The 26,835-nt window shown below is 40.2% G+C and overlaps 1 protein-coding gene across 1 annotated transcript in view; it reads left to right on the top strand.

Annotated features, from left to right (window-relative positions):
• The first annotated feature begins 1,148 nt into the window (after positions 1–1,148).
• grik3 (glutamate ionotropic receptor kainate type subunit 3) overlaps positions 1,149–26,835 on the top strand; it is a 106,355-nt gene continuing 80,668 nt past the window's right edge. Inside the window, exon 1 of the mRNA XM_067600936.1 lies at positions 1,149–1,979. Within this exon, the coding sequence (XP_067457037.1) occupies positions 1,865–1,979 (115 nt within the window). The 5' untranslated portion in view covers positions 1,149–1,864. The remainder of the gene's footprint in view (positions 1,980–26,835) is intronic.

Below are 26,835 nucleotides of genomic sequence, written 5' to 3'. Positions count from 1 at the left end.
GGAGACATGAATATGCAGTGGCAGTCAGTCTGGCTTGTTCTTGCTTGCATGCTCCCTGATGCACAGTTTATTCCTCTCCCCCATTCCAAACAGAAAAATAAAACCAATGAGCCGCTGCACTATCTCATCAACAGTGTTCTATTAAGCACAAAAAAATGTAGCAATGCATTTTTCTGAATATGCCTAATAATTGCAAATCATTATTGTAAAAAAAAAAAAATGCAGTTTGTGCTGTTGGCTTATTATAATGTAAAATATCTATCTATCTATCTATCTATCTTTGTAGTCAATATATTAACTAAAAAGTCAGCATATTAAAAATGTCTCAAAAACTAAAACATGATTAATTAATCAATCAGAGAGGGGTTTTCTTTTTCAAAAATGGTTAAAGATTAATCCTAGAGGCTGCAGCTTTCATGTCTCCAAAGTTAATTTCAGCCTTTTGATGGTGCTACAATTTTCAAATACCAGTGTTAGGCAAAATGTATAATACACTTACTGAAATCTGCACCATAAACAGGTAATTCCATACTTTCAGCCCGGCTTTACCTCCTCCACTGCAGTGGTGAGAAAGACAGACAAGAGCAACATTCTCTGTTTGATTGTATGTGTAACCTGCAGCTTGTATTTGACGGCTCTTTGTAAGGCATGAAGACTGGACAGCCAGATAGGCAGCGAGCAGTTACGGGGATTTAATGTACTCATTGACACACACAGAATGTCTCAAATAACAAGCGATAAGAAGCCTGCTTTGTCAATGGCCCAATCCTTAGCTGGCACTATTTCACTCATGCAAATAACTCATCCCATTCACAGTACTGTGCAGCCGGGGGTTTTCCTTCTCTTTAGCTTGAGGCAAAGAATAAAATGGCAATTTCCATCTTAGTGGAGTAAATAAAAAATCTGCATCTCCAACACCCCTGAGAACACAAAAGCATAAAATCCAAAATTTCATGATATGAAATGTGGAGAAATTCAAGTAATGCACGTCTATCAGTAATATACAACAACTGGAAAAGTAGAGAATCGGGTCATTCTTCGGATCCCTCTCACCTCCATAAAATACTTTGACAACTATGCGTAACGACGCGTGCCTCTAGTGGCTCCGTGGAAGGAGGGTCGTCAGACGCACGCAGATGCACGGCTTTCTGCACTACCTTTCCATCCAGCACAAAGTAGATGATTTATAAAATGATCTCTGTGTAACAACGCGCCTTTTTGAACATATTTGGACGTTCTGCTATAACCAGCCTCTCGCCATCGCCGTGCGCAACTGGAGGGGAGCGGCGCGGAGCGGGTTTTCCACCTTCACAAAGTACCTCTGTGTTATATGAACAGTTTTCATGACTGGAGTGTGGGACCGGAATCATCAAACTAACAATAAGCATTTTTTGAGTGTGTGAAGTGCGTTCAGAGTCCTCAGCACTCATCGTGTAACGCTTTTCTCTGTCTTACGGGCGACAGAATCGTTCGAGGCGACCCAAAGTTCCGCAGGCGCAGTTTTTCTCTTCCACAGCGGTGCGGGGGTCCTGCTCGGCTGTTGCCGTGGTACTTGCCAGTAGACAGATAGCATCGGCGGTAGGAGGGGATACAGAGACTCCTGCAGGCTAATTGTAGCAGCCTGCGATCGCAGGTGTATCTGATCCGCCTGTGAGGGACTGGGGGGCTTCATCCTGATCGAACCGCTCTCAGACTTGTGAGTAACAGAAAAAAAAAAACCCTCGGAGAATGTTGCACCAAGTACAATGAGCGCACATTTGTCGCAGACACCAAAATCCATATATGCTCCGTCGAATTCAGTTTTGATGAGCAATTCTGAGTCGTCTTTGGAATTTTAAAAAGTGGATCCCGCGACTTTACAACCATGCGAAATACTTGGCTGTCTCCCCGGAGTGCGATTTGGGAATACTGGACATCGCTGATTGCATGTCTCTTTTGGATTCAGCACTCTAACGGGATGCCTCATGTCATTCGAATAGGTAAGTTATTCATATTTACATTTGCATTGTAACCTTGAAAGTTGCTCCCCGTTCAGCTCCTTTCGGTTCGGGTCCTCATCCGTGCGTTCGCAACGGCAGCGCTTAGTTTTTTTTGGAATAAATGAGCAGTCCCTTTTACCGTTCGCTTCATTCAGGTCGTGTATGAATTTTCATTTTACTTAAACGGAAGGGAATTAGTAAGCAACAGGAGAGCAGTGCATTATTATGGCATTATAGCAGTCTATAAAACTCAGAGGCCATGCAGTGAAATATTGTGGGTTAGTGTGACCTCTATGCACTCCGCTTTGTCTGTTCCATTTTCTGCAGCCAGCATGTTGAGTCACCAGCTAGATTCAGACTCATTGCCATGCCTTCTGGGAGTAAGTTTTTAAGGACAGTCTGTTAAATTAAAGACTACAGTATTAAATAAAGAAATACAGCTCCATCAGAAAGTTTCAAACCATGTCATACAATTTACCCCGGGGAAATAAGTAAGTAAGTTTTATCTTATCAAACCCAATGAAGTATGTACATACACACACACACACACACACACACACACACACACACACACACACACACACACACACAGAGTAGTGTTTCCATCACTTCAGAGGACACTACATTGACATCAATTCATTTCCTGGAGACTTATCCTAACCTTAACCATAACCACTACTTGCCTAACCCTTATTCCTTACACTAACCTTTACATAACCCTAAATTAACCTTGACTTTAAACCAAGTCTTTACCTTAAAATGAATGATTTACGTTAAGGGGACTTGTTTTTTATCACCAGAAGAGAGGTGAGTCCCCCCCAGCATGACTGTGTAAACAGATTTACGTCCTCACAACATGAGGAATACCTCGTCCAAACACACACACACACACACATACATGCACACACATGTTACAAAAGCATTATGATCAATGTTGTCTTTTGCAGTTAAATCTCGTGTCCTTCCTCATGATCTTTCACACATGCTATGAGAAACAAAAGAAACCAGGTTTGTGCTGGCGTTGTCACATTCCAATCAGTCACAATGGAGGAACAAAGTGAGAATTGTCATTCGGAGGCTGGCGATGCGATGAAACATTTTGCGCCGCCAAGAGACAGGAACAGAATGAAGATCAATACGGTTTTTGTCGCGAGACAAATCGTTTTTGACATTTGGCAGAGTCCCATGCAGGACAATTACTCAAAATGGCACTGGCCCACATTAACATAGCACTACAACAGCTGGAGTACAGGCAGGGAGTGAGAGCATCTTAATGGCATGGAGCTTTTTGTCTTCGAGCTTTAAATGATGGGTGAAAGTGGATGAATGTTACAGAATTGCATACTCCATATTGTAACACTCTAAAAGAGGTAAATGGCCTTTCCATGCCAGTTCGTGTGACATATCAACAAATAACCAACATCGCACTCTGACTGTGTAATATATAATTTCTGTCAAGCCCAATAGGTGGTCATTGAAAAAAGTACACAAGCCCAAATTCAAGTTATTTGACTAACAGAATTAAGTACAGCTACATTTTATAGCACCATTACCTTTGTTGAATGCTGTCAGACCTTTTGCATATTTAGTATAAATTACAAAAAAAAAAGCTTTAACAGACACACACAGCATACACTGTAAAATAATGTTTACTGCTGAGCATCATATGCAGCTGTCGCAGGCCCAGCATGTCCTGATGATTGACTGCTGCACTCTGAAGAGCCATGACTTCTCTGACATTGCTGTGTATGGACTTTGGTGATGTCTTAAGAAACAGCATAAATCCTTAAAGCTCTCTTTCTACTGATCTGAACTGAAATCATCTGGTCAAAGGGACATTTTACTTCCTTTATCCTTTTTTTTTGACTGTGGCAGCAGCTCAAATAAAGACCTGAAAAAAGACTTGACAGGCTTTGTTTTTATAAAAAATGTCAAAGTGCTGAGACAAATTTACCTTGAAATGTGCTACAGTCGCACTATTGCTTTTTATAGAATCTATCATTGCTTGCGGTGCAGGAGCAGTTTGTTTTTTTGTGTTCCTGAGATTGTATTTTGACAAGCTGAGAAGAGGGACATGCAAAAGAAGGTTGCTGAATATGCCTCGATGCCAAAAAAAAAAAAAAAAAAAAAAATCCAAAGGGCTTGCATCTTTATATGATCTTTTGAAGCTACAACGGTTCTGTGTGTATCCATCCAATTTTGTCCAAAAGAATAACAAGAAATAAACAATAATATTCCGTATAATTGCATTCACAACATTTTATTTTGCCTGCTCCAATAGTGGATTGGCTTGAATATGTGTAAAAATGAGCAATAAGTGTGTCTATTATTGGAGACACACTGTAGTAGTTTGTATTCAGTCTGTTGAATCGTTTAAGGATGACTGTTTTTTTTTTTGAGTGGGTGTGTAGTGGACCTTTTTTCTCCCCTTTTTTGTGATTCGGTACTTGGTGTGCAAGTATGTGTGTGCTCTGTGTCACAGCCACCCTGCTAAAACCAACAGAGGGCTCTCTTATAGTCAGCGCACAGTAGCCAACGTCGCTCCTCAGTACTGGTTACCAACACAAACAAACCAGTGAAAATCATCTAGGTGGGTGGTGGTATTTGAGCACGGCGCTCTCTGTCTGTGCTGTGTCTGCTCTTGGTTAGGTGGCCTGTGCAGATCTCCAAGTACACCATCTGGGTAATGGTGGGTATCCAAGGTAGAGTTGTTGCCATTGATTTTATTGCTTTTACAGTGCTTTGCTCTAAGTTGAGGCCAGATGGTCGCTCCGTCTCATTCTGCAGCTTCTATTTGTTGGAGAGAATAAAAGACTACTCCTCCTGTATTTGTCCTCTGACATGCTGTGTTTCTCTTTAGTCTCCCTCCGCTTGCCTTTCGTATTTTTTTTTTTTTCTCCTGACTTGTCTCGCAACCTTTCATCTCATCTAGGAACCTTTTTCGGTTGATAATGAATGTTGTTACAATAAAAGACAAATGTGCTCAAGGATGTGGATGTGATTTCTCTCAGAAGATAGCATGTGTCTCGTGATGCCAGTCTGGAAATCATTTGTATGTTCGCCAACGTTGAAATAAGAAGCATATTTAAGTGATGATTTCACTGAATATGATTTTTTTCTGCTTCGTCCCGTTACCTCTGTGAGCATCTTTGCATCTGCACCGTTCAGTAATTTCCCTACATACATTGCTTTCGTCTCCTTCAGATAGGGATTTCCCAATTTGGGAATTTGATATGTATTTTTTGTAGCGTACATTTATATAATACATTTATTGTTAAATCATCCGGTAATGACAGATTATTATACATTGTGTCTTTCATCTGTGCATTGATGAAACTAATTCATCATTTGTTGTGTCTTTTCTTTCTCAGCAAGGTTATTCACTGCTTGACAGGGATTTATTGAATAATCAATTACTTTATCTACCTAATACTTAAAGCACTTAATCAGTGCCAGTTAATCAATCTCCCTCATGATTTCATGTTGATTTCATTTCCTTAGCTTCCCACTCTGGCCCTACAACACCTGGTCACATGCATTTTTCATGTATCTTCTCTAAAATGCTTTGGGCAGCCACGACTCCAGACTTAATTATTGTGTGTGAAACAGCCCTAACATTTAAACGTAAGCCGACAAATGTGCAGCACTCGAAGCTGTATGCGGTGTGACCACTCAGAAGCTTCAGTGGGATAAATAGGGTTTGTGGTCACCACTTTGGTTGAAGTCTCCAAACACAGAGCCACTTCAGAGGCTTGTCTTTATTCCCGCATCAGCAGGCGAGAGAGACTGAGAAGTTTTCATGTGATTAACTCTTCTAGCGAGCCGTAGAGAGTGCACTCTCCACTCGCATGCTCCCCGAGATCCTCCTCGCCGGGGTTTGTGCAAATGTCTCATCTGAAATGACACAGACATATTTCAAGAGACCGCGAAAAGCTGTAATGGTACTTTGCAACTCTACTTTTAACAAAGTCAAACCAAAAGGGCTGCTTCTATGAGAATTACCCGCAGGAGGATGGTATGGCTGGCTAAGAGAGGGAAGAGGATACAAAAAAAAAAGTGTTTGCTGTCGAAAGAGAACAATGAGGAGATGTTGCTTCAAAAGTTGTATCAAATTAAGATGGTGGCCATCAGTTGCTGAGTGGAAATGAATATTTCATTTTCATCTAAATTTAATCTCTCCCTAGACAGAGAGAGGAAGCAGGGGCTGGTGGAGGCTTGGGGCCGGGGAGTTGTCGTATTGAATATGAAGAAAGGCTGGTAGAGGTCACCGAAGAATTGGATACAGGGAGAAGCTTCTTTGATGTGTAATTCCATTATCTGTTAGTGAAAGCAGAGATTGTGAGGGAGAAGAATACAATGGTTGTTTTACCTGAACTAACACACTCCCCTTCATCCACTTGTATAAACATGGACCGTTAAACGAACTGCAAAGAAATAGCAGAGGCCTATTTTCTGGCTCTCCCACTCTCGGGCATTTGTACCTTGGCTTTCTCACACACACACACACACACACACTCTATATAAACCCATACTCCATCCACAACATTTTCCAAAACATATGTCTGGTCTCACTGGGCCTCTTGTACACAATCCAAATCCATTCTCTCTGTCAGCGTACTTGCGGCTCGTCATTAGCTTCAGTCTCGCTGATGAGAAACGGCAGATGTTCGTTTTGTCGAGCAGAGGGCCCCGTCTCTGAATGTGCTGTCTTCTGTACTCGCCTGTGATCCTCTTTAGACGCATTAAAAAAGGAACATTCTACTTCAACAAACAAATATGTGCTCCAGGCTTTCCATAGTCTGTCTTTTCTGAAGTGCAGAGCTGTTTTTTTACGTGACGTCAGTAAACCAGTCAACATGCATTAAATGCACTGACTTCAAGTCAAAGTGTGTCAAATGAACAGCGTGTGTATGTTCCAGACAAGGTGTAATAAATGCCCTGAAATGTGCTCGTAATGTATCTGATCACTAACACTAACAAGACTTAACTGAGTCAAGGAAGTGCAGGTACTTAGCTCCTTGTTCAGTCACACATAATAATGATCATCCAATAATCCAAGCCACTAGGGGCTAATAGAGCGGATCTACCAACCAGTAAGATAATCCTGTGACACAGCAGGGCCCTATCTAGCCCCGGCTAGCTTAGCCTAGCCACTGCTCACACACACCAGATGGTGTTTTCATATCATACTACAAAGTGGGTGCTCCGCAGCGAAAGGTCTGCTGGAAGCATATGCTTCTGATTCCTATTGAAATAAATAAAGTGGTGAGTTCTTCATGTACATAAATTCAATCAATTTTCAATCAAAAAGTGAGAAAAGCACTCTGATGTTGGATGGATGTTAGATGGTATTTTGCAGACAATATTTCACTGGTTGTCATTTTTAACCATTTTAGGGATAAAGTTGGATCTTTTAAAAGGGTCAGTTCACACAAATTACCACATTAAAAAAAAAAAAAAAGGTTTTGAGATGTCAATCTCTGAGGTTTATGCCTCACCCAATACAATGGAGATGAGTGGATTAGTGGTTCTGATAGCATTGAAAAATTACAGTTATACAGTTATATTCTGTATAATCCACATGACGCACTGTCTACTAATTTCATAGGGACTATTTATTTGGTAGAAAGGAGTCCTGATGAAAATAACCAGGACATGTTTTCTGGAAAAACAATTTTCAATGCTGTGAGCACCAAGAGCAAAATTTCAATCACCCCCATTGTATTGGGGTGGAGGCAGGAATCTCATATACAGATAATAATCGCTTTATTTGCGCAGCACTCTTAAAAACACAAAATCAACAAAGTGCTTCACAGGATCACAACAATAAGAATATGTAATGTATAAAACAGTAGAGACATAAAATCAATACAGAAATAAAAAAAACAAAACAGAAAATAGAGCCATATTAAACAAGTACATGTCAAGATTCTTCTTAAAATCAGGTGTGTATCAAGTGTATTAAGTGTATCTAGCTGACCCCTGTTCTTAGATCGAACTGTAGGGATGGCTTGTTAGTTCCTGTGCAACAATCTCAGCGAGCTGGTAAGATCTACAAGATCTGAGCTGAACATATCTTTTGATAAAATCTCAGCAGTAGAGGCAAAAGACGAATCAATCTTAAGATCAAGCCAAAAAGACACAGAAACCTTTCAGAAACTTTTCTTCAAACCCTTTTTTTTTTCATCTGGATGAGCCGACCTTTTAAACATCTTCACACAACTCAACATAGAAATGTCTATCAGAAATAACAGCCAGATTGATTGGGTTCACAATTTGCCTGCAGGCCTCTCAGGGACTCAATGTCATTATAACAGGACGTGTGCTTTTTTGGATTTGACAGTGTTTTGAAATTCATGGCATATCAATGTTGGCTATTTCCCTGTGAATATTTCTGTACCAAGGCAATGAATCAAATTTCATGCTCTAGCCATTTGTCTTTATTATGTGCCCTTGTCCTTTCCATTTGACTCTCCCATCTCAGCCTCCTCGGGGCACTGCTGGAAAAGTCAAATAACATCAAAACAGTTTTAGAAGAAAGCTTGATCACAGGGCATTTAGCTCCCAGGGTCAAGCTAGCAATATAACATAGTTAATTAGAATGATCTTGTTGGAGGTAATTTGGTGATTATTTTTTATATTTCAGCATGGGGAGCAATTTGTCTCCACTTTTCCAGACAAACTGTATATGTTGGCAAACCACACACACACACACACACACACACACCAAGCGCACAAAGTACTGCAGCAAAAGAGACAGAGGGAGGGAGAAAGAGCGAGGGTGGTTACATAGATGAAGCTTGGAGACTCTTATTTAGCTTGTTAATTAGCTTGAACCTTTTGATCCCAATTTTAAAACCCACCACGTTGCAATGCTGGCGCCTTTTGTGTGTTGCCCCAAGCCAGATAAAACTAAGCTTTATTCCTGCGCCTTTCAAACACCATGGCAGTATTAGCTCTGCTTTCCCTCCCTGTGTTAGCGTTGCTCTTATCTATTCCCAGACGCTCTGTGTAAAGTTGGTCACCTCTGACACCTCAGTTACATACAGTTACGCACATGCATTACAATAACAAGACCTTTTCTTCTCGCTGCTTTAAAGCAATCAGGATTTGACAGTGGAGGTATCAGCTGCAATGCAGGTTTAAATCCTATTTAACTTGGGCTAAGGACAATGAATGGAGGGTGACACTGTTTCATTCTGCCCTTTTAATCAAGCTCTCATTGTTATAGGTGCACCGCAAATGTCAGGTCTTAGTTGTGTGATTCCCTCAAATTGCTGTTCCATGACTGTAGGGAGATGTGAGTGTGTGTTTGTGCATGAGCGTAAGTTTGGGAGGGAGTGAGGGAAAGAGAGGAAGTGTGAGTGTGTGCATGACAAGGGGATGTATAAGGGGAGCTGGCATAGAATCCCTGGAGCGTAGGGGTAGAGCGGGAGTTACTAATCAACTGTGAGAGAGTAGGCTAGAGAAGACTCACCCTCTATTTTCCCCCCAGAGAGAAAGAGAAGGAACAGATAAGACAAACCTCTTCAGGCCAAAACCACTACAAATGAATGGCTATCACCAAAAATATTAGAGGGGGGGGAGGGTGGGGGGCAGAGATCCTTTCCTCCACATTCTGCTTCACACATCTTTTTTGTTTTTTTTTCCTCTCCCTGCTTTTCATCCTGGCAGTAACAAATGCGAAGACTACCGCAGGAAGTGCATAAGACTAGGGGGGGTTACCTCTCTAGCCCCTGCGCTCATCACTCCACTGATGGATAGCCAGGAGGTTAGAAGCCAATGTCAATTTAGTTAACACAGCCAATACCCAGAAGATTCCACTCAGCACTCATGCTGTGTGCACGCAAGACAATCTGGGATGGTCTCTCCCGTCTCAGTGAATGTTTTACTGGCTACCGATCTACTGTCCAGGTTGCCCCCGGAGAGCAGTGTGGTTAACCGCAAAATGTTTCCCCCGTGACTCATCTGAAGACAGCTTGTCTGCTCGTGACCAGCTTCAGATATATGGAACAAGACAGAGATTATCATTGACAGGGAAGAGAAGAGGAGGAGAGGTTGTGGGTGGTTTGAGGCTTGCAGTACATTTTAGTAAGGCTATTAGTGATGCTTGTATGGATTAGGGCCTTTAATGTAAAGCCAGAAAAGGTAGTAACTGTTTTAGATGTGGTTTGAGAATTAAGAAATGGCTGTCATAGTAACCCACACTGTTTGCTAACTCGAATGTGATTGGTCAAGATTAGCATGCGATTAGTCTCTGCACCGTCTTTGTCTTTTGTCCAAATCAATTCTCTATCACAGAGTTAATGAAGAATTGGGACTGTAATTGTTTTGTTCCTAAAGCATGTGTTCCAGTCTCAAGTGCTTCTGTTTCCTCACTTCCAGTCTCAAGTGTTTTTTTTTTCCTTTTTTCAGTGTGTGTTGCTATTACTTTTTTGCATTGTTACTGCATTGCACACACCAATTTGTTAAATGGATTTAATCATTTTATTCTCTCATAATTCAGAGCTCAGTAATAGCTCAGAACTCATCATTTTAATGTGTTTAACCATAAAGACTGACGGATTTATTTTAGGGTTATACATCTAAACATTTAATTTTTTTGTAAGTACATAATTTCCAGACATTAAGATATAAATCTTTATATATAGCGAGGTTTTAATCAAAGACCAAACCTTAAGGTGCTGCAAATCCAGAGAAAAAAAAAGCAACTTATGACATTACCGCCTCACTCCCGCTTTTTTTTTAAAAACCCCTTAACCTAAGAGTTGTCTTTCTACTCGTCCAGATAAATAAAGGAGAATTAATTCTGTGAAAGCTGACTAATTTCTGAATAAAACCGGGCAAACTACGAGCAATACTTCCAATTGCTTTTTACCAAGAGTGAACATAATACCATGAAATTTGCCTGCGCCAAAATAGTCTGCAATCAGCAAGTATTATCTGGTTTGATGAAAAGGATCAGTTGAAGTAATGCTGCAATAATCGTATGCAAATTTAATGGGACATCTGCAGTGTATTAGGCCCATTATTTTCATTGGTAAAGCAAACAATGCATGTCCTTTTTGTCTGCTATTTTAACCAGAATTGCCAAAAATATTACCATTACATATCATTGGGGTCATAATTATATCCGTCTTTGAAAACACATTTACACATTTTTCTACAGACAATATTTTTGATATGCAGATTATTTAACATCAGTAGTAAACTGAGGTAGGATGTATGGGTATCAGCACAACCTGAGCCTCTTCTTTTGTAATAAATGCTAAATGTAATTTTAGGCCACCAGTGGCCACCATGCCAAGATGTAAAATGTCCTTGGTGACTCAAAACAAGGAAAAGAAAAAGAGCTCTTGCTATAATTACATGTCTGAATCTACAAATCTATTAAGAAAATTTAGCACAGTTCAGAAATGTCTTCTAAGGTCTATAAGAAATGTCACAAATTGTAGGTAAGTGAGAACAAGGTTTCTAAAAGTGACATCTATAACTATCATGAGGGTAATTTACCTGTTACATTTCTATTGTATGATGCAAATTGTAAATCCTATCCAATTTATAGTACAATACCCACATTTTCTCCTGTTTCAGTTGGGTTTAAACAATAAAAGTGCTGTTCACTCTTTCACTCCAGACTTGCCTTTTTTCATTTACACCAAGAAGCTTTTGTTAGTTTGATTGGTGAAATTTATAAGCATCAGAACATTGACCACATTTAAAATAATTGGCATCACGCCGACATCACAGAATTAATGCTCAGTTAATGTCCTGCTCAGCCTCCCTCTGCACTGTTCACATATGGATCGCCTGTCTGCCAGAGGGGTAATTACTTCAAATGTGGTTAGGCCCATTCCTGCTACGTAGAGAACACAGGCTACAACACACTGTATAAAGAAAGAGCAATTTCTTAATGAAGCAATTAAAATAGGGCTGAAATGATTTGTTAATTAATTAATTAGTTTTTTTTACACATTTATTTAGCAAAAGTTAAAAAACATGTATATCAGCCCCACTTTCAGCTTTGTGATGAATCGGATACTCTCGTCTGGTTTTTAAATGGTTTATTTAGGTCAAGAAGTAGAATAATTTTGTCAGTCTATAAAAGAAACGCTTGTAATGATGCAGTCTATCTGAAAAATTCAAAATCTCCTAAATTGAGTTTCTGGTTACAGCTTGCTTGTGGTCATCCAAATCATTATGAATGTACTACTTTTTTAGCCATTGGTAACTTTGGGTTGTGGCATCTTACAATTTTAATTTATCATTGTTTTAATATTTTTTAAATAAAATAACCAATTGAACAAAGATAGCAGTATGTTAGTGAAATATAAAGTTAAATATCAACTGTCAGCCCAAATTTAAAATAAAGAACAATAAAAATCGGAGCAGCAGAAAGATGGAAATGTCTGAATAGAGAATATTTAATTGTAAGAATTCAACATTCCCCTTTGTTAGATGTCCATAGGTCCCTTGTACTCAGCATGGTGGAAGAGGTGAGATTTAACCACAGAAGAATGAGAAATGAGTTTAAAAGGGGAGGAATTCATTTTTATCCTTTATCACGGCCCTTAGGAGGCCAGGGGACAATCAGTGGGGTTTGTGAGCTGAGGGGGCCGGTCTGTAATGATGGCTGGCTCAAGCCCAGATAGATCAGAGACCTCACGTTCTTTGTCAATATTCTGCTTAAGCATTGGAGGATACTATGTGATGACAGGATGATCCTGGTGTGTGCATTTATGTGCTTTTCTGAGTGGAGCCTATTAGTGAGGGGAGCCTCTCCAGCCACTGTCAAACTTAAAACGGAGGACAGGAGAAGGTATTACCTCCAATTATGTGCAGTGGTACATCTGTGAAGTCAGAGTACTATCAAGCTGCTTGGCTGTCAGACTTTTGTTCGTTTATTAATTCATTTTTGTTTCACATTATATGCATCATGGTGATGGAAAAGGAACCCCCTTTACCCCTTTTAAGTCTTTGTCTTCGATTCCCCATCTTCCTTTCCTTGAGAGAAGAAATAACCATTTATTTGAGGCCATGTTCTTTTAAGAGGGTAAAAGATAAGCTTTAGTTTGAGTTTCATTCACGTGCTATTCATCTTTTCTTACCAGACAGAAGATGTGACCCTGCTAACATATGCTCATTGTGTTAATCCCTTGCCAGGGTAAAATGAGAACTCCCCGCGCTCACCTTTCTTGACCCATACCCCTTCTGTCTTCTCAACGCACTGTATTACAAGACTTACATTTCAATTTGCAAGGCCAATCACAGGGATCTTATGAGCTGCTGGTTGGAAAGCAATTGAGCCTCATTTAATCTGTTCCCCTCATGTTTCCAATCCATTTATGATTATTTAAAGAAATTAAAGGGCTTGAATAAACCGCTTGCAGAACCAAAAAGTTTTTTCTTTCTCTTTCTCTTTCTTTCTTCTCTTTTTCCACAGTTCATTTGATTGCACCCATCAGCAACCTTTTGCTTCCATCCAGTGCTTCCCTGGTCATCTGTGCACCTTGATTTGAGAGTTGAAGGTGGGGGGTGGGGGCGGGATAAACAGCGCATGGAAATGGGCTAGTGATTGCCTCCCTCTCTGCGTGGTGATGGAGGGCTTGAGTGATCGTGCCCCTCAAGCCCCTCCTTGGTGGTTGATTAGCTGTGGAGTCCTGGAGCTCCGGAGTGACACACTGGCTCATCAGACCCTGTTCAGCCTGTCAGGAACCCCCTTGATTGCACAGTGCTTCATAATTGTACCCCATCCTGCTTTAGTGTCCAGTGTGCTGCTGTCTCATCTTCGTGTCAGAGAATGCGCCCCACAGTGCTTGACTTTTCATGTTGCTTTTCCGAACGTACACGTTGGAAATGTCTTCATACGAAGGAATGTGTGTCATAAAAAAATGTGACCTTCCAGGAGATTCCAGTTAATAGCTGGTGACAACACAAACACTCACAGTAGCTTTTGTTCAAATGTATCTCTCATCTAAAGCAAAGGTGTCGTCTCTCTTAGAGCTGAAAATGAGCTCTCACAGTTGATGGACAATGAATGGCCAGTTAGAAGGTCCATTATAGATGAGCATCAAAGGAATGCAGTGTCATAATAATGCATATTGAGTTGTGTGGATGTACGGTTGGCTGAATTGGCAGGTGTAAAAATGTGGGACAACATTTATGTTGAGAAGGTGCTGCTTCTTTCTCCCTGCCTTTGTCTGCCAGCACCAGCAGCTGCAAACGGGCCCGGTGTAATGTCTTTTTTAGTAAGGCAATTGGAAAAGAATTGCCATCGTGACATTTATAATCATTGAGTTGGTGGACATGATTGAAAGTTAAAGCAGTCAGAATGGAAAACTCATAGGACTCTGGCCCGGGTTATTGATTCATATAGCTTTTGTGGGTGAACTGCCTGAGGTGTGGAACTCATCAAATCATAGACTGTATTAATTATTTTTATGTCCTGGCATCAGCCTCCACTGACACTTAAATTTTTTGAAGTTGAGACTTGTGCCCATGCTGTTGTGATCAAGTTGTAGTATACTGACTAAAGATTAGTGTGAAGCCAGTCTTTTGACCCTGCACTGGACAACTATATGTTAGGACCCTAAATGTGAGTAATGGATGCAAGGATCAAAAGGTTATCACAAACACAAACTTAAGGCTATGCTAAAAGATGAAAAAAGAAGTGTGAAAAATATTAATCAGAAAAGCTAAAAAAGTTAAAGATAACAAATCATAAATATATTTAAAAAATATAAAATTTCATGTGTGTCCTATGTGTTAAACTAAAGTAACATTCTGTACAAGCTCAAGTGCAATTATGCAAATGTGTAGCGCAGTGCAAAGGATTTAGAGAGGACAATGTGCTAGACAATGCTGCAGATATAAAGAGGGCAGAGTTCACCACTCTGATGGCCTGAGGAAAGAAGCTTTTTCTTTGTCTCTCTTAGTTGGACTTTTGGCTTTAAAGGCGTTTTTTCCAGTGTGGAAGCTGGAATAGCCTGTTATTAGTTTAGTATGGATCCTTCAGATTCCCACATGCTCTGGTTCTGCATCTTCTGGCCTATAAGTCCTGCAGAGTTGTGTAGATTTGATGGCATGTTTGGCTGAGCAAACTACTCTATGTAGGGCTCTATGGTCCTAAGTGTAACAGTCTGAGGTAGTCAAGGCATTAACTTGCCTTTCTCGCCAAGATGTCTGTGTGATTTGTACTCCCAGGTACCTGAAAGTGCTCAACCTCTCCTTAAGTGTTCTGTTGATTCTAAAAGTTCCTCTGTTGCTTTGTCCCAAAATCCAAAACCAGCTTCTTGGATTTGGTAACATTTAGTAAGACTCTTTTGACCTTGCAATATAGTGACAGGTTCCACACCTCTTCCAGGTAGGCTACCTAAACATTGCGCCACCAGCAAACTTTGTCAATGGAGTTGAAGGTGTTTCTGACCACACAGCCATGTGTTACAGGGAGTACAGCAGGGTGCTAAGCATACAACCTCGGAGGGCACCTGTGTTAAAGAGGTGGAGGTTACAGGTGTGACTGACCAGCCGAGTTTTGGCAAGTCGGGGACCCAGGCACACAGTCATGCTATGCTAAACAATAACAGATTAATGGCCTGTTACATACAGGATGAGTATTAGAATGTTTTTAGCGTTAATGCAAAAGACTGGAGTTTTTTTCTATGCCTTGGTTTAGAGTATCACAGCGACTCTGTGTCACATGCATCAGACAGAAGCCCTCTCTCAGGTATTTTGGTTATGCTTTTGATTGGTTCCTCTTTTTGCCTCTGGTAAAGGCCCCAGCAGGTCTGCCATGTCCACACATATCTGTTGGGCTTTTCCACTCACCAGATAGCTCAGATGACCTCCAGTCACTCAGCCCAACAGCTGCTTTTCACTCAACCAAGAGACATCTCTCTGCTGTTTTGGCTCCTAGAAGCTATTTCCTATTTTCACGGCACACACAACCACCTACGGATTAAGACTTAAAACATAAAAGATGACCTCCGTGTTTTGTAGAATAACTTGCCCACTATTTGTGATGTGTGCAATTGCATTTAACTGCATGCCGGCTTTTATCTTATTTTCTACCAAAGACGTGGTGGCTGTGGCCACAGGCTTATTCATGTCCAGACTTTTTACTCACCAAATAGGCTTTTGCCTGTTGTCAAGGTTGGGATAAAATCCCTCACCAGTGTTTGTCGCTTTGTTTTTCTTCTTTTATTTCTTATTATTTACTTATTCCAAAAGTAAAAGCATGGTCTATAATGTCTCACTTCTGTTTTTTTTTTTTCTCGCTCCTCTGGCTTTGTGTAATCTTCTATCTGCATTGGTACATTTGCTTCATTCAGCCATTACAGTTTCAGTGATTTCACCTGCTACATGTTTACTTAACTTGGAGTATAAAACATTACTTTTTCCTTGGTGTTGCTGTGATAGAGATTATAGTGTCACAGCTCTTGAATGAAATAGGATTCAGTGTCAGCCTTGTACACGATGATAGACTTTACGGTGCTGGAGGAGACTTGTATTGGATAGTAAATCCACCATCATATTCAGCACAAGCATTTACATAAGTCAAGCGCTGTGGCAGATGAGTGGCTTGTCGTAGCATTACGCATTTGTTCAGTCAAGAAATGAGGCAAGGTGTTTGCTATGTGTCAAAGGAGAAGCCTCAGAGGAAACACTGGCTTTGTCATGGGTCCCTGAAGAGTGCTGTAACCAGGGTAAAAATTACATGTTGGTTTATACCATCTGTCCTTGGGGGTCTGTTTTTGTATCTATCTGAGCAACAGTAAGATAATGAAGATACTGTAAGTGATAGTATTGTATTTTTGCTCAAACTGGCTAATGGACATGAATATTTTCTATTTTCCTTGTATTAGTAACATGATTTGGGCTATGGCAATGATGCATGGGGATCAATTTAACAGCTTTTTGTTTGGTCGCCCTTTTCATACCAACCTCTTTGCGTGGCACATCTAATCTTGTGTGTGCTATTTAATTGGCGCAGGAAGCATCACAGCATACCTTTGTGAGCTCAGGGCTCCTGATGATTCTGATGAAAATCTTCTGACAACTCAAACATTTTTAATCATGCTGAACAAACTTGGTTAGCTTATACTGCCTCTTACTTGTGTTATATTCAGGGCATGATCAGAATTATTCTGCTCTTATAGAAACAGAAAAATTACACATTTTAAGGCACAGTGAGGTTAAAGGGTGAATGTTGAGCTTAAGAGTGTTTACAAATGCAGATCAATCTAGGCCTCTGCACACTTTGTTTAAACAGTCAGGCAAACTGAAGGTAAACTTTTGCTAAAAGTGCCCTACCTTGTGAAGTGTTGACCAAAGGGGATAAAGAAAAGAAATGGGAAATTTCCTGTAATTACAAATAACAGAAGTGATGCTTTTTACTCTTTATCACGTACCAGGACAGGAGAGGAGTGATCATAGAGCTGTATTGCATCAATAATCAGCATCAGCATCCCTTCTGCTCTGCCGTGGTGTAAATAGGGTTGACTACAGAGAACCGGTTTCCAATTTTTAAACACCGGGGATTAATGAACAAACATGCTTTTTGGATTCCACTTATTGATTTCGTAAAGTAGGGAGTTTGAACCTACTGTGCTTTCTTCTGCATTTACTGATACACCTAGTCAACACATGTGTATGGTATAGTTCACAAAATGGTGGTTCATCCTCACAACAGAGGTGGTGCTGGAACTTGCTTCTCATCCAGCAGAGCAGGGTTATATGATACTGAATGGTGCATCATAGCTGACATGATGGCTTTCTCCATTTTGCAATCTGGTTTTCTCTCCAGTCCCTCAAAGCTTAGCATGACGGTTTACAGTTGGCCAACGGTGCATATTCACACGTCATAGTTCACCAAACTTGATCGCTAAGCTAAAGCACTGCTCAGATTTACTTTGCAACTGTGGACGAATCCACTGATGGTGCCGATTCCACTGAAATTATTATTATATACACTACATATTTTTTTGTATCCTGGTTATACTGTAAATGCTGGTGTACATGAGCCCTAAAAAGGGTTGTTTACCACCGTAATGTCGTGGAAGTTTAATGTTTTCACTCAAACTACAGATAATGCCTGTCGCATGCACCTCAGTTGATTATCATCAGGTCTGTGAGGCTGTGGGTGCTGCTGGTTTTACAATTCCTCCAAATACATGTAAATGTATTTTATACTGTTACTGTGCAGTAACATATTTTTAACTGCATCAGACTTCATTACAGCTCTTAACAGCAGATGACAAAACAGAGTCTACCTCCTCTATAAATGTTGCCTGATTGTTGATGGTTATTAGTGGACATTTGCTTCAAGATAGGATAAGGAAATTACAACACATCTCCTTATTTATGCCAAATGATCTACTCAAAATGAATGTGGGTTTTGCTTTCAATATATTTTGGTTTCTTGCATGCCTCAAATACAATTCCGAAAGAAGCAGGAATCAATACGAACTGGAACAGATAAGCATGGTAAGAGGGTGTTGCTTAACATGTTGGATGTTTTCAAACTGCAGTAATCAGATTCAGAACTGCTAATTCTGTAAACAATATTGTATGTGCCATCATATGTATTTTAAGTGGGGCAAAAAATATGTGAGATTTTTCACCTACCGATGGAAAAGGATGAAACATGACTCCGTAGTCCCCTGTCCGCCCTCAGTATATTCCTCTTTCATGGGCTGAATAATATGTAATACCTTACAAAGCTGCACGCCTTCCTGGTAATGTGTCACTGCTGGAGACAGATACACTCACCTCAGTTCAAAGTAAGGCATGTCATTTTGTTGACAAACTGTAGCTAGCTGCCTGTGAGCATGCTTGTGCCTGCGAAGATATGCAATTTCGTATTCTCTCTGACAAAAATCAGCATTGTGACAGAGAGTCTCTCAGTGTTGTTTGCTCAGATCACTTAACTGGAGCATCTGGATGCTGCTGAAAATCAAAGGCCAAATAATGATAGAGCTGATGCAACATTTAAAACAGAAACAGTTGCTTATGCATACTGATATTACAGCAGCAGGTTAGGGGCACTATAGAGGTCGAAAAGACTGAGTAGATGCTTAACAATACAATGCCATCAAAGGTTTACTCTCTGAGATATATCCTATAGTCCAACTTAAATATAGCCTGTGGACTTTTCTTGTTAAAAAAAAGAGTTATGCTTATATTCAGTGTTTTTCACCAAAATGCCTTGAGTGTATCATTGAGGCCTACCTAAGATGTCGATGCATTTCCTTCCTCATAAAACATTTGCAAAGCAGATGTTTTGGAAATTTTTCAAACCTGCATCATTTACCTCCATGCTTAAATTGGCTAGCAGTCTTGTTCTTCTTCCCCAGCTTTCTCCCTTAGAGGGATGTTATGTTGCCCACCTTTCATTTGATAGACAAGGCCAAACTTTGAGGTACATCAATTATATTGGACTATTTGACGCACAGGCCTAACTAGCAGCCAATAAGATATTTTCAGCTGAGGTAAGAGTTTATAAAAACTTTGGCAAACTTTGATATTCCAACTTTACACTTCTTTAAATGTATTCTTATGTTTTACTCTTCCTCTTCTTCATGTTTTATGGCTTGCGTGCACTACATATTTGGGGTAACCACATGTTTGTACACATACTTATGTGTAGAACTTAAGAAACAACCAAAATGAGGACCAACTCATTAATAGTGCTCCATAGTGCCACTGGCGTTCAAAAACTCCACAGGGTACCTTTAATATGCTTTTCCAAAGACTTTTTGTACTTGTAGTTTCTGAGCACATACAGTATGTGTTTTTAACAATATTTACCATTAAAACAAAAAAGTTTTTTTCCCCTCTTAATAGCTCTGTGAAGCAGGTCTTGGTCAATTGCCTTGCTCAAGGACACCTTAATGGTAGTTCTTGTAAGTGAGATAAGAACTCCCTCAGGCAACATCGGTGACCTCCTTGTTGCAAACACTTGGTTTAACTCATCTCCAGGCATTAAACCACATGAATGTTGAACAGGAAAGAAGTGCCCGGTGGTGATTGTGTACATTGTGGCCTTGCCCCTTCCAATGCAGAAGGTCAATGTTGATGCATGTACCGTATTGCCCTACCTTGTTTTGCACATTTCAAAATTGTGTAGGAACAAGGAATGTAGTAATCAGTAGGGGTTGCTGTTGGCATGTAAGCATTTTGATCACTTGCCCAGAGGCTTGAGATTCCACATACTGAAGCTGTGTGCTCACCTCAGGTCAGGAAAATACGGAAGCTGTTTTCTGCACTGACTCGGGCTCAGGAGCAGGAAGTTGGCGCTGCGGCTGCTGGTGATTAACTCTTGTTGTGATTCAACATCTTTTTGAGTCCTATTTTCCGCCCCTTGTTGCCTCTTTCACTTTAAGCTGTCCTGGTACTTTGTCATTCTCTTCATGCTCAGCAGAGTGTAAACATTGTCACTTGAACATATTTATTATTCAAAAATAATTACACGCGCTGTTTCAGCCTGTATGTCTCCACCTTACACAGTTTTGAAAAATGACCTTCAATTACATTTCTGCCAGAGTGATGTCAATGTATCTCCAAAAGTAATCAATGCAAAGTTTGTTCAAATGTAAGAGGAAAGTGATACTGCTCTTCACTCTACTTTCTCCTTAATTAACGAAGGGGTATGCATTACACTCTCTCTCATATCACCTCATGGTTGTCATGGTCTTTGACAGTGTTTAATTGAAAAAGGGTGTCTGAAAATTTCTTACCAAGTTCATGATCAGCACTGATCAGAGTGTGTTGGTGTGAAGTGAAACATGTCCAAAAATTACACTTTAAACACAGTAATACCATTACTATTTTCCATCTTTTTTGCTCCACTCTCTCCTTCTGTCACACAAACAGATAAGGCATTTGTGTTTTCTAGGCTATATTCTACCGCATCAGGCAAGAACGAATATGAGACAACTCATCCATTATAAGAAATTGATTGGTTCTGTAGTGGCAAACATTGCAGCCCCATTTAATACCATAACCACACACACACACACACACACACACACACACACACACACACACTGTCTCACACAAACACCTACACCTCAGCGTTGCCCAGCCCTGCTCTTTCATAATTTTCTTGTCAAGTATAGCAGACAGCCTAATGTGAGAGGGCAAGCACAGAGTAAACAGTGGACAGATTTTAGATGTATCACTGTAATGGAGTAATTACCCGTCAGTAGGGGACTGCACAGGGCTGCTTACCAACACTGTGGTTGGACAGAATCAAAAGGAATCACAAAATAAGGTATTAAATTTTAATTACTAGCATCCTTTGGCTGCATATTTTGTTGAAGGATAAGTCAGTCCATTTTTAACCTTGATGCTATTTTCCCATCTAGATCCAAAGTCTGACATATAGCTTTTAATATACTGATTGATGGTACAAAAATATTTTTAATGCATCAGCTGACAGTACAAAGATAAGAAATAAATTATTACAGTTCAGGGCTTCTGCCAGTGAATCGTTTAGCTGAGGTGGTAAGCCACCAATATCTGACATATCTCGCCTTGTGATTGATCCAGTTATGGCCTTAACAATACTCACAAATATAAAAGAGCAATTTAACTCCCCATATTAGCTTGAACACGCCCCTCACCCAGGTTTTCACGGATTTCTGTTGGAATGGAACCATGATCAATGTGTGGATTATAATTTACTAACTCAAAAAAGTGGATTCAGTGTTACGTTCAGATATAGGCTTACTGTGTGAAATAGCTTCTCCTCTCTTTTGCCCTGCAGATTTATGTTTCACTTCTTCATAAAAGTATTAACTCCTATAATATTAGCAGAGGTGGACTTTGTTTCAGGGGAAACCCCGCGGTTGTGCCTTTGTTGTATAACTTTAATGCTAATTGGCCCTTGTTTTAGGACTTAAACATCTTTTCAATGCTGGCCAGCTGTGGCTATCTGCATGTCTACTTGAATTATCATGCAATGTAGTGCAAACATGTTATGGATGCTTTAAAAATTGTTCTTCCTTTTCAAAAAGATTTTTCAAATGTCATTTTTTTCTGTTTGTACTGTAATAGTTATTCTTTTAATATTTCTGGATGTCTTTGGCTTTATGGCAGTATTTGATCTTTGTATGATTTGTGCATCAATGTGATTTAAAGTATTTAAATTGCTGTGTCAGACAGAAATACATATGTCTGTCTAGTTATTTTAGCTATAGATAATTTCTTTCTCAACTGGTTTTTCGGACATTTTATCACTATTGTTAATGTGATATATAATTTAAATATACTTTGATAGAGGAACAGAGGGTATCACACACCCCTAGAATTGGTACAGAGCCACAGGCCCACACAGGGCCAAACAGCTAGTAACTCTATAGCAAAGCAGTTGTCTGGATTTTGGTCAAAATTGATCAATATGATGGAAAATTATGGCAAAATAGGGTCCGAGATGAAAACGATGGAGTTAATATCCAAGTGGCAGATTTTCATCTCACTTTTTCTTTTCATTGGGAAGCATGCACTGGGAAGCATAGAATCACTCTGGTGTTCACAGTTTGTGTCGGCTGCTGTACTGAAAAAAAGAATTATTAGATTTAATAGTATGTAGGGGAGAGAAAAGCAATGAATAAATAAGAGGTTATACAGTGGTGCAATTCAAATCAGCCTTGGATTCAATTTGTCGATGGAATGGTAATAGGAAGGCCAGAGAGAGGAGGCAGAAAATGGTATGTGATTTCCCCCACTCTCTTGCATCACACCATGCTAATTTGTGTTTCATGCTCTGCAAATGCAAGCCAAACCACAATTTTTCCTCCCCTCAACCCTGGCATACAATTAGATTTTTTTTTAAAGTACTTCATTTATTTATTAATTTATTTGGTTACTTTGAAAGCATTAACTTCAAATGCTGGTTTTGGTAATAAAAGCGAGAGCTGAACATCTGTTGTTTAGTAGTCTTTCACAAGAACTACTTTCAGCCCATGTGGCATCTCACTTTTCATTTTCATGATGTCTGTGTAGCCTTGTGGCTCTCTTCAAAGACCACAAAAAAGTGTGTGAATAAGAAAAGCACAGTATAAATGGCCCTCCTAATGACTCTCAGCAGGACTACTCCTTGTATCTTTTATCAGCCAGGAAGAAATGCGCGCATCATTACGCCTTGATTCCACCGGGCATGGCTGCGTCGCGTTCCAGCTGCGACTCGGTTTTGTTCCCTCTTCTGGACGGCATCACACCCCACAAGGAGCGTTCCAGAAGCAGAGTGTTTTGCTCCAGCAGTACCAGAGAGAAGAGAGCCACCCCTCTACCTGGAGAGGAAGCCAAGGACTGGGGCAGTCATGGAAGCAGTGGTGTCATATAAAATCTTGTGATTTTCCACTTCAAAGATAAACCGCTTGTTGTCCATGGTGTCAAATATCTTGTGAGACCCTCTGACTGGTTGACTTCTGGCCTGGTGCCACTGGTTATAACATAATATTGATGTAGTGATGTATTATACAATCAGGAGTCTGTACAGGGTGTTTTATTTTGAAAATTGACTGGATGCTGCCATTTCTGTGTCTGACTTCCTGCCTGGCTTGATCTGCTCTGTGCAGCTTGACCCGGCTTCCGTCAAGGCTAGGCGCGTATTTTTAGTGGAGCAGAGTGGAGAGCTGCTTCTGGGATGTTTCTGAAACGTGCTGCGGTGCATCTGATGGGACCGCAAGCATTGACTATAGTGGCTACGATCAACTCCGGCGGCCACGTTGCAGCTGGAACGCAATGCAGCCATGCCCGATGGTATCAAGCCGTTATACAGTGCCCATCTGAAATCCACCAGCAGCATGATGCTCAACAAAAAGATTCCCCTCCTGGCAAATCGGATGTAATAGGACACATTAGCATATCGTTAGCCTGTTAGCGTGCCTGGAGGTCAGACACTGTCTGCCAAATTCCTGCTGCTGTAGAAAAAGAAGAGCTGGCTCTTGATGTCTGTTCGCTCATTTGTGAATAGATAAAACACTAGCACAGACACTTCTATACAAGATTTTAAAGATTTCTTCAGGATATAGTAGTGATTAAAATATACATTCCATTTATTATGTCAGGAACAGACAATCATCCAACTCAGCAAACACTGATATTTGAAAATGTCTCTCAAAGTTAAGTGCTGATTCCTCAGAGTAGCAGCTTAGTTCCTCGTGCTTGAATGCAGGCAATTGCAAATATTAATAAAGTTTCCTGTATGCATCAGGAGCAAATTTATTACTTGGTCTCTCACTTAAAATAGAGAGCACTGTGTTAGTATTCAATATATGGACAATCTGATTAAGTCTTTGGCAATAATCTTAGATCATGAAAAATGAGAATGATTGCGGCCGTATCTATTCTCGGTCTCTCTTGTGAGAATATAGTACAGGTGTGCCTTGTTTAAAATGTCACCACTTAGACTCACATTTGCTGAGCTATATAAGAGAACACGTGAGGCTATTGAAATGCCCATCAAAGCAAATCATTTATATTGAGAGTTGCCTATGGGGAATTCAGTATACGGTACATTGTGGAAGACTATTCCCCCTTATGTGTTTTCCTTATAGTATAGGAATTGTGTCGTAAGACTGACAATTTGTGAGGAGCACAAAGGACTTACGTCACTAATGTAGATTACAGGACAGCTTGGCAGAGATTTATAGGAAAATGGATGGAAACCACAGCAACAGAGGATGTAGATGATGGCAGAGAAAGAGAAAGATAGATGGTTGTGGTCAGGGAGAGGTTAATAAGGAGAATGAAGGAAAAAGCGATGAGGGCTGTGACTGTAGCCGTCACCTAGTGTCATCTGTCACTCACTCTACGGTGCTCTGTTGATGGGACCGAGCCCCAAAATATCATCTAATTTGACTCACCTTCAAAATGATACTCACCATCAGAGGCATCATATGCTGTATTATAGGAAAATGATTTTTGAATAGTAACACAAATGACCTGATAGCCGCAGCACTATCATATGGTATAGAGTGGGAGATGCTTCGATTTCCAAGAAATGATAAGGGACGTTTCAATACATCACTGTGCAATCTAGTCAGGGGTAAAAGGTGCGAGAGTGGGGAATTGTAAGGCTAACAAGTGCAGGGGCTAGTCAGCAAATAATGGGAAAGTCATCTGTGAGAGATGACTATCAATTAAAGGCACTTAAGGCGCTAATGATCAGCAAAGGGTTCCTAATGAGGATATGTGAAGGTGGGATCACATCTCTGGAAGTCAAGTGCAGTGTTAAGATTCCAGCAGTATGCTAAAAGCCATGCATGCACACAGGCCCACTCATCACACTATCAAGGTCATTAGACGCTGTAATCAACTTTGCAAGCACTGTTTCAGGGTGAAACAAAGTTGCTTCGCTTAAAAGCAGCGATGGGAAACCATGTGCCGTGGTACAGCAGGTGATTACGCTAATTAATTCCCTCTGTCAGCTAGAAGGCATGCTAATCAGTGAAATCGCCCTGTGTAGTGTTTGGTTGGAATGAAAACCTGCACACTCTCGGCCATTCCCTGTCACACGGTTGCTTTCCCTCCTTATAATGGAGAATTGGACACAGTGAGCTGGTCTGGGCCAATTTCCCTTTTGGCTGTTCCAGTATCTACTGATTAAAAATAAAGGTTCAGATAACTGGGTCTTTCATGGCCGTCTACAAAATATACATGGAATACTACCACATAATTCTCTATAAAAGTTATGAAAGACAAAAAAAGCACTGTTCAATGGCACCGATTAGCGATACATTTTACATAATGATTCTTTTAGATATTTTTCCATGTAGGATGTTGATGCCACTGTGCACCATATATTTGAAGCTTAAAAACTCATTGAAACAATATATTCCATGAGTCTTAGCCACAGAAGCATTGTTGAAAGCCTCATGGGAACTGTAGCTGTTGAATACTAACAAAGCAGTCAGTCTTTGAGCTTTGTAAGTGTTCACATGAAAGAGGTCAATAGCGGAGACAAACTCAGGATTATATCCACAATATATGGCTCTAGTGTTTTAGCCTCTTTTAGCTGATTGTGTTGGTTTTACAGCCGGCACGTTTACGTGCACTCTCAGCAAAAAAAAGCTCAGATAAACTAACTGCGCACCAGGGATCAGAACCATTAGGATTTTATCAATACCGATATCGCTACCGATACTTATTGATACTCTTATACTGATACTCTTGATACTCTTATTGATACTACTTTCCATAATTTGGAAAGCAGCAGATCCTGCTGCCAGCAGATTTGACCTGTTACTCCATGACTGAACAAAACGATTTTAAAGAAACCAAAGCTGTAATTATAATAATAATAAAATACATTCGCAACAAATTAATGAACAGGATCTTAAGCTGGTGGTCTGGGGCTGGCCATGGGAGGGTTCAGGAGCAGCAGGGGCCAGTGTGCTCGTTATGGATCGTGCGCTTACGCTTTGCGCACGAGCAGATCCGTTTCCTCTGCAGAGAAGCACTTCTTCTTACTACTTGGCAAATGTGCCATCTATTAGCAATCTGCCAAGGTGCAGGCGCACCTGGCTTTTAAAGGGAATGAGAGATGACACTCTGATTGGTTATTGCATGTTACGCCGAAAACACACCCATGATTACTTAGGAGACTAAGGACAACCCCTTTCAACCATGTTCTCCTGTTTTAGGTAACATAAGACCATAATATAGTGAGATTGTGAATGTTTTTTCTCCATAAACAAAAAGTGTAAAACCTTAAGAAAACTTAATTATGGATTAGTCACCCATTCATTAATACTGATAATAGACTGATAATGAATGAAAAATACATTTGTGGCTCAGAAATTTGGTTTAGAGATTAATTATGAGGGGATACTGTGAACAATATACGGGT

This window comes from Thunnus thynnus, chromosome 10, assembly GCF_963924715.1.
Source record: "Thunnus thynnus chromosome 10, fThuThy2.1, whole genome shotgun sequence".
In the NCBI taxonomy this organism is placed as follows: domain Eukaryota; kingdom Metazoa; phylum Chordata; class Actinopteri; order Scombriformes; family Scombridae; genus Thunnus; species Thunnus thynnus.
The sequence above is the reverse complement of the archived record's forward strand: the minus strand, read 5'-3'. Positions and strand labels throughout refer to the sequence as shown.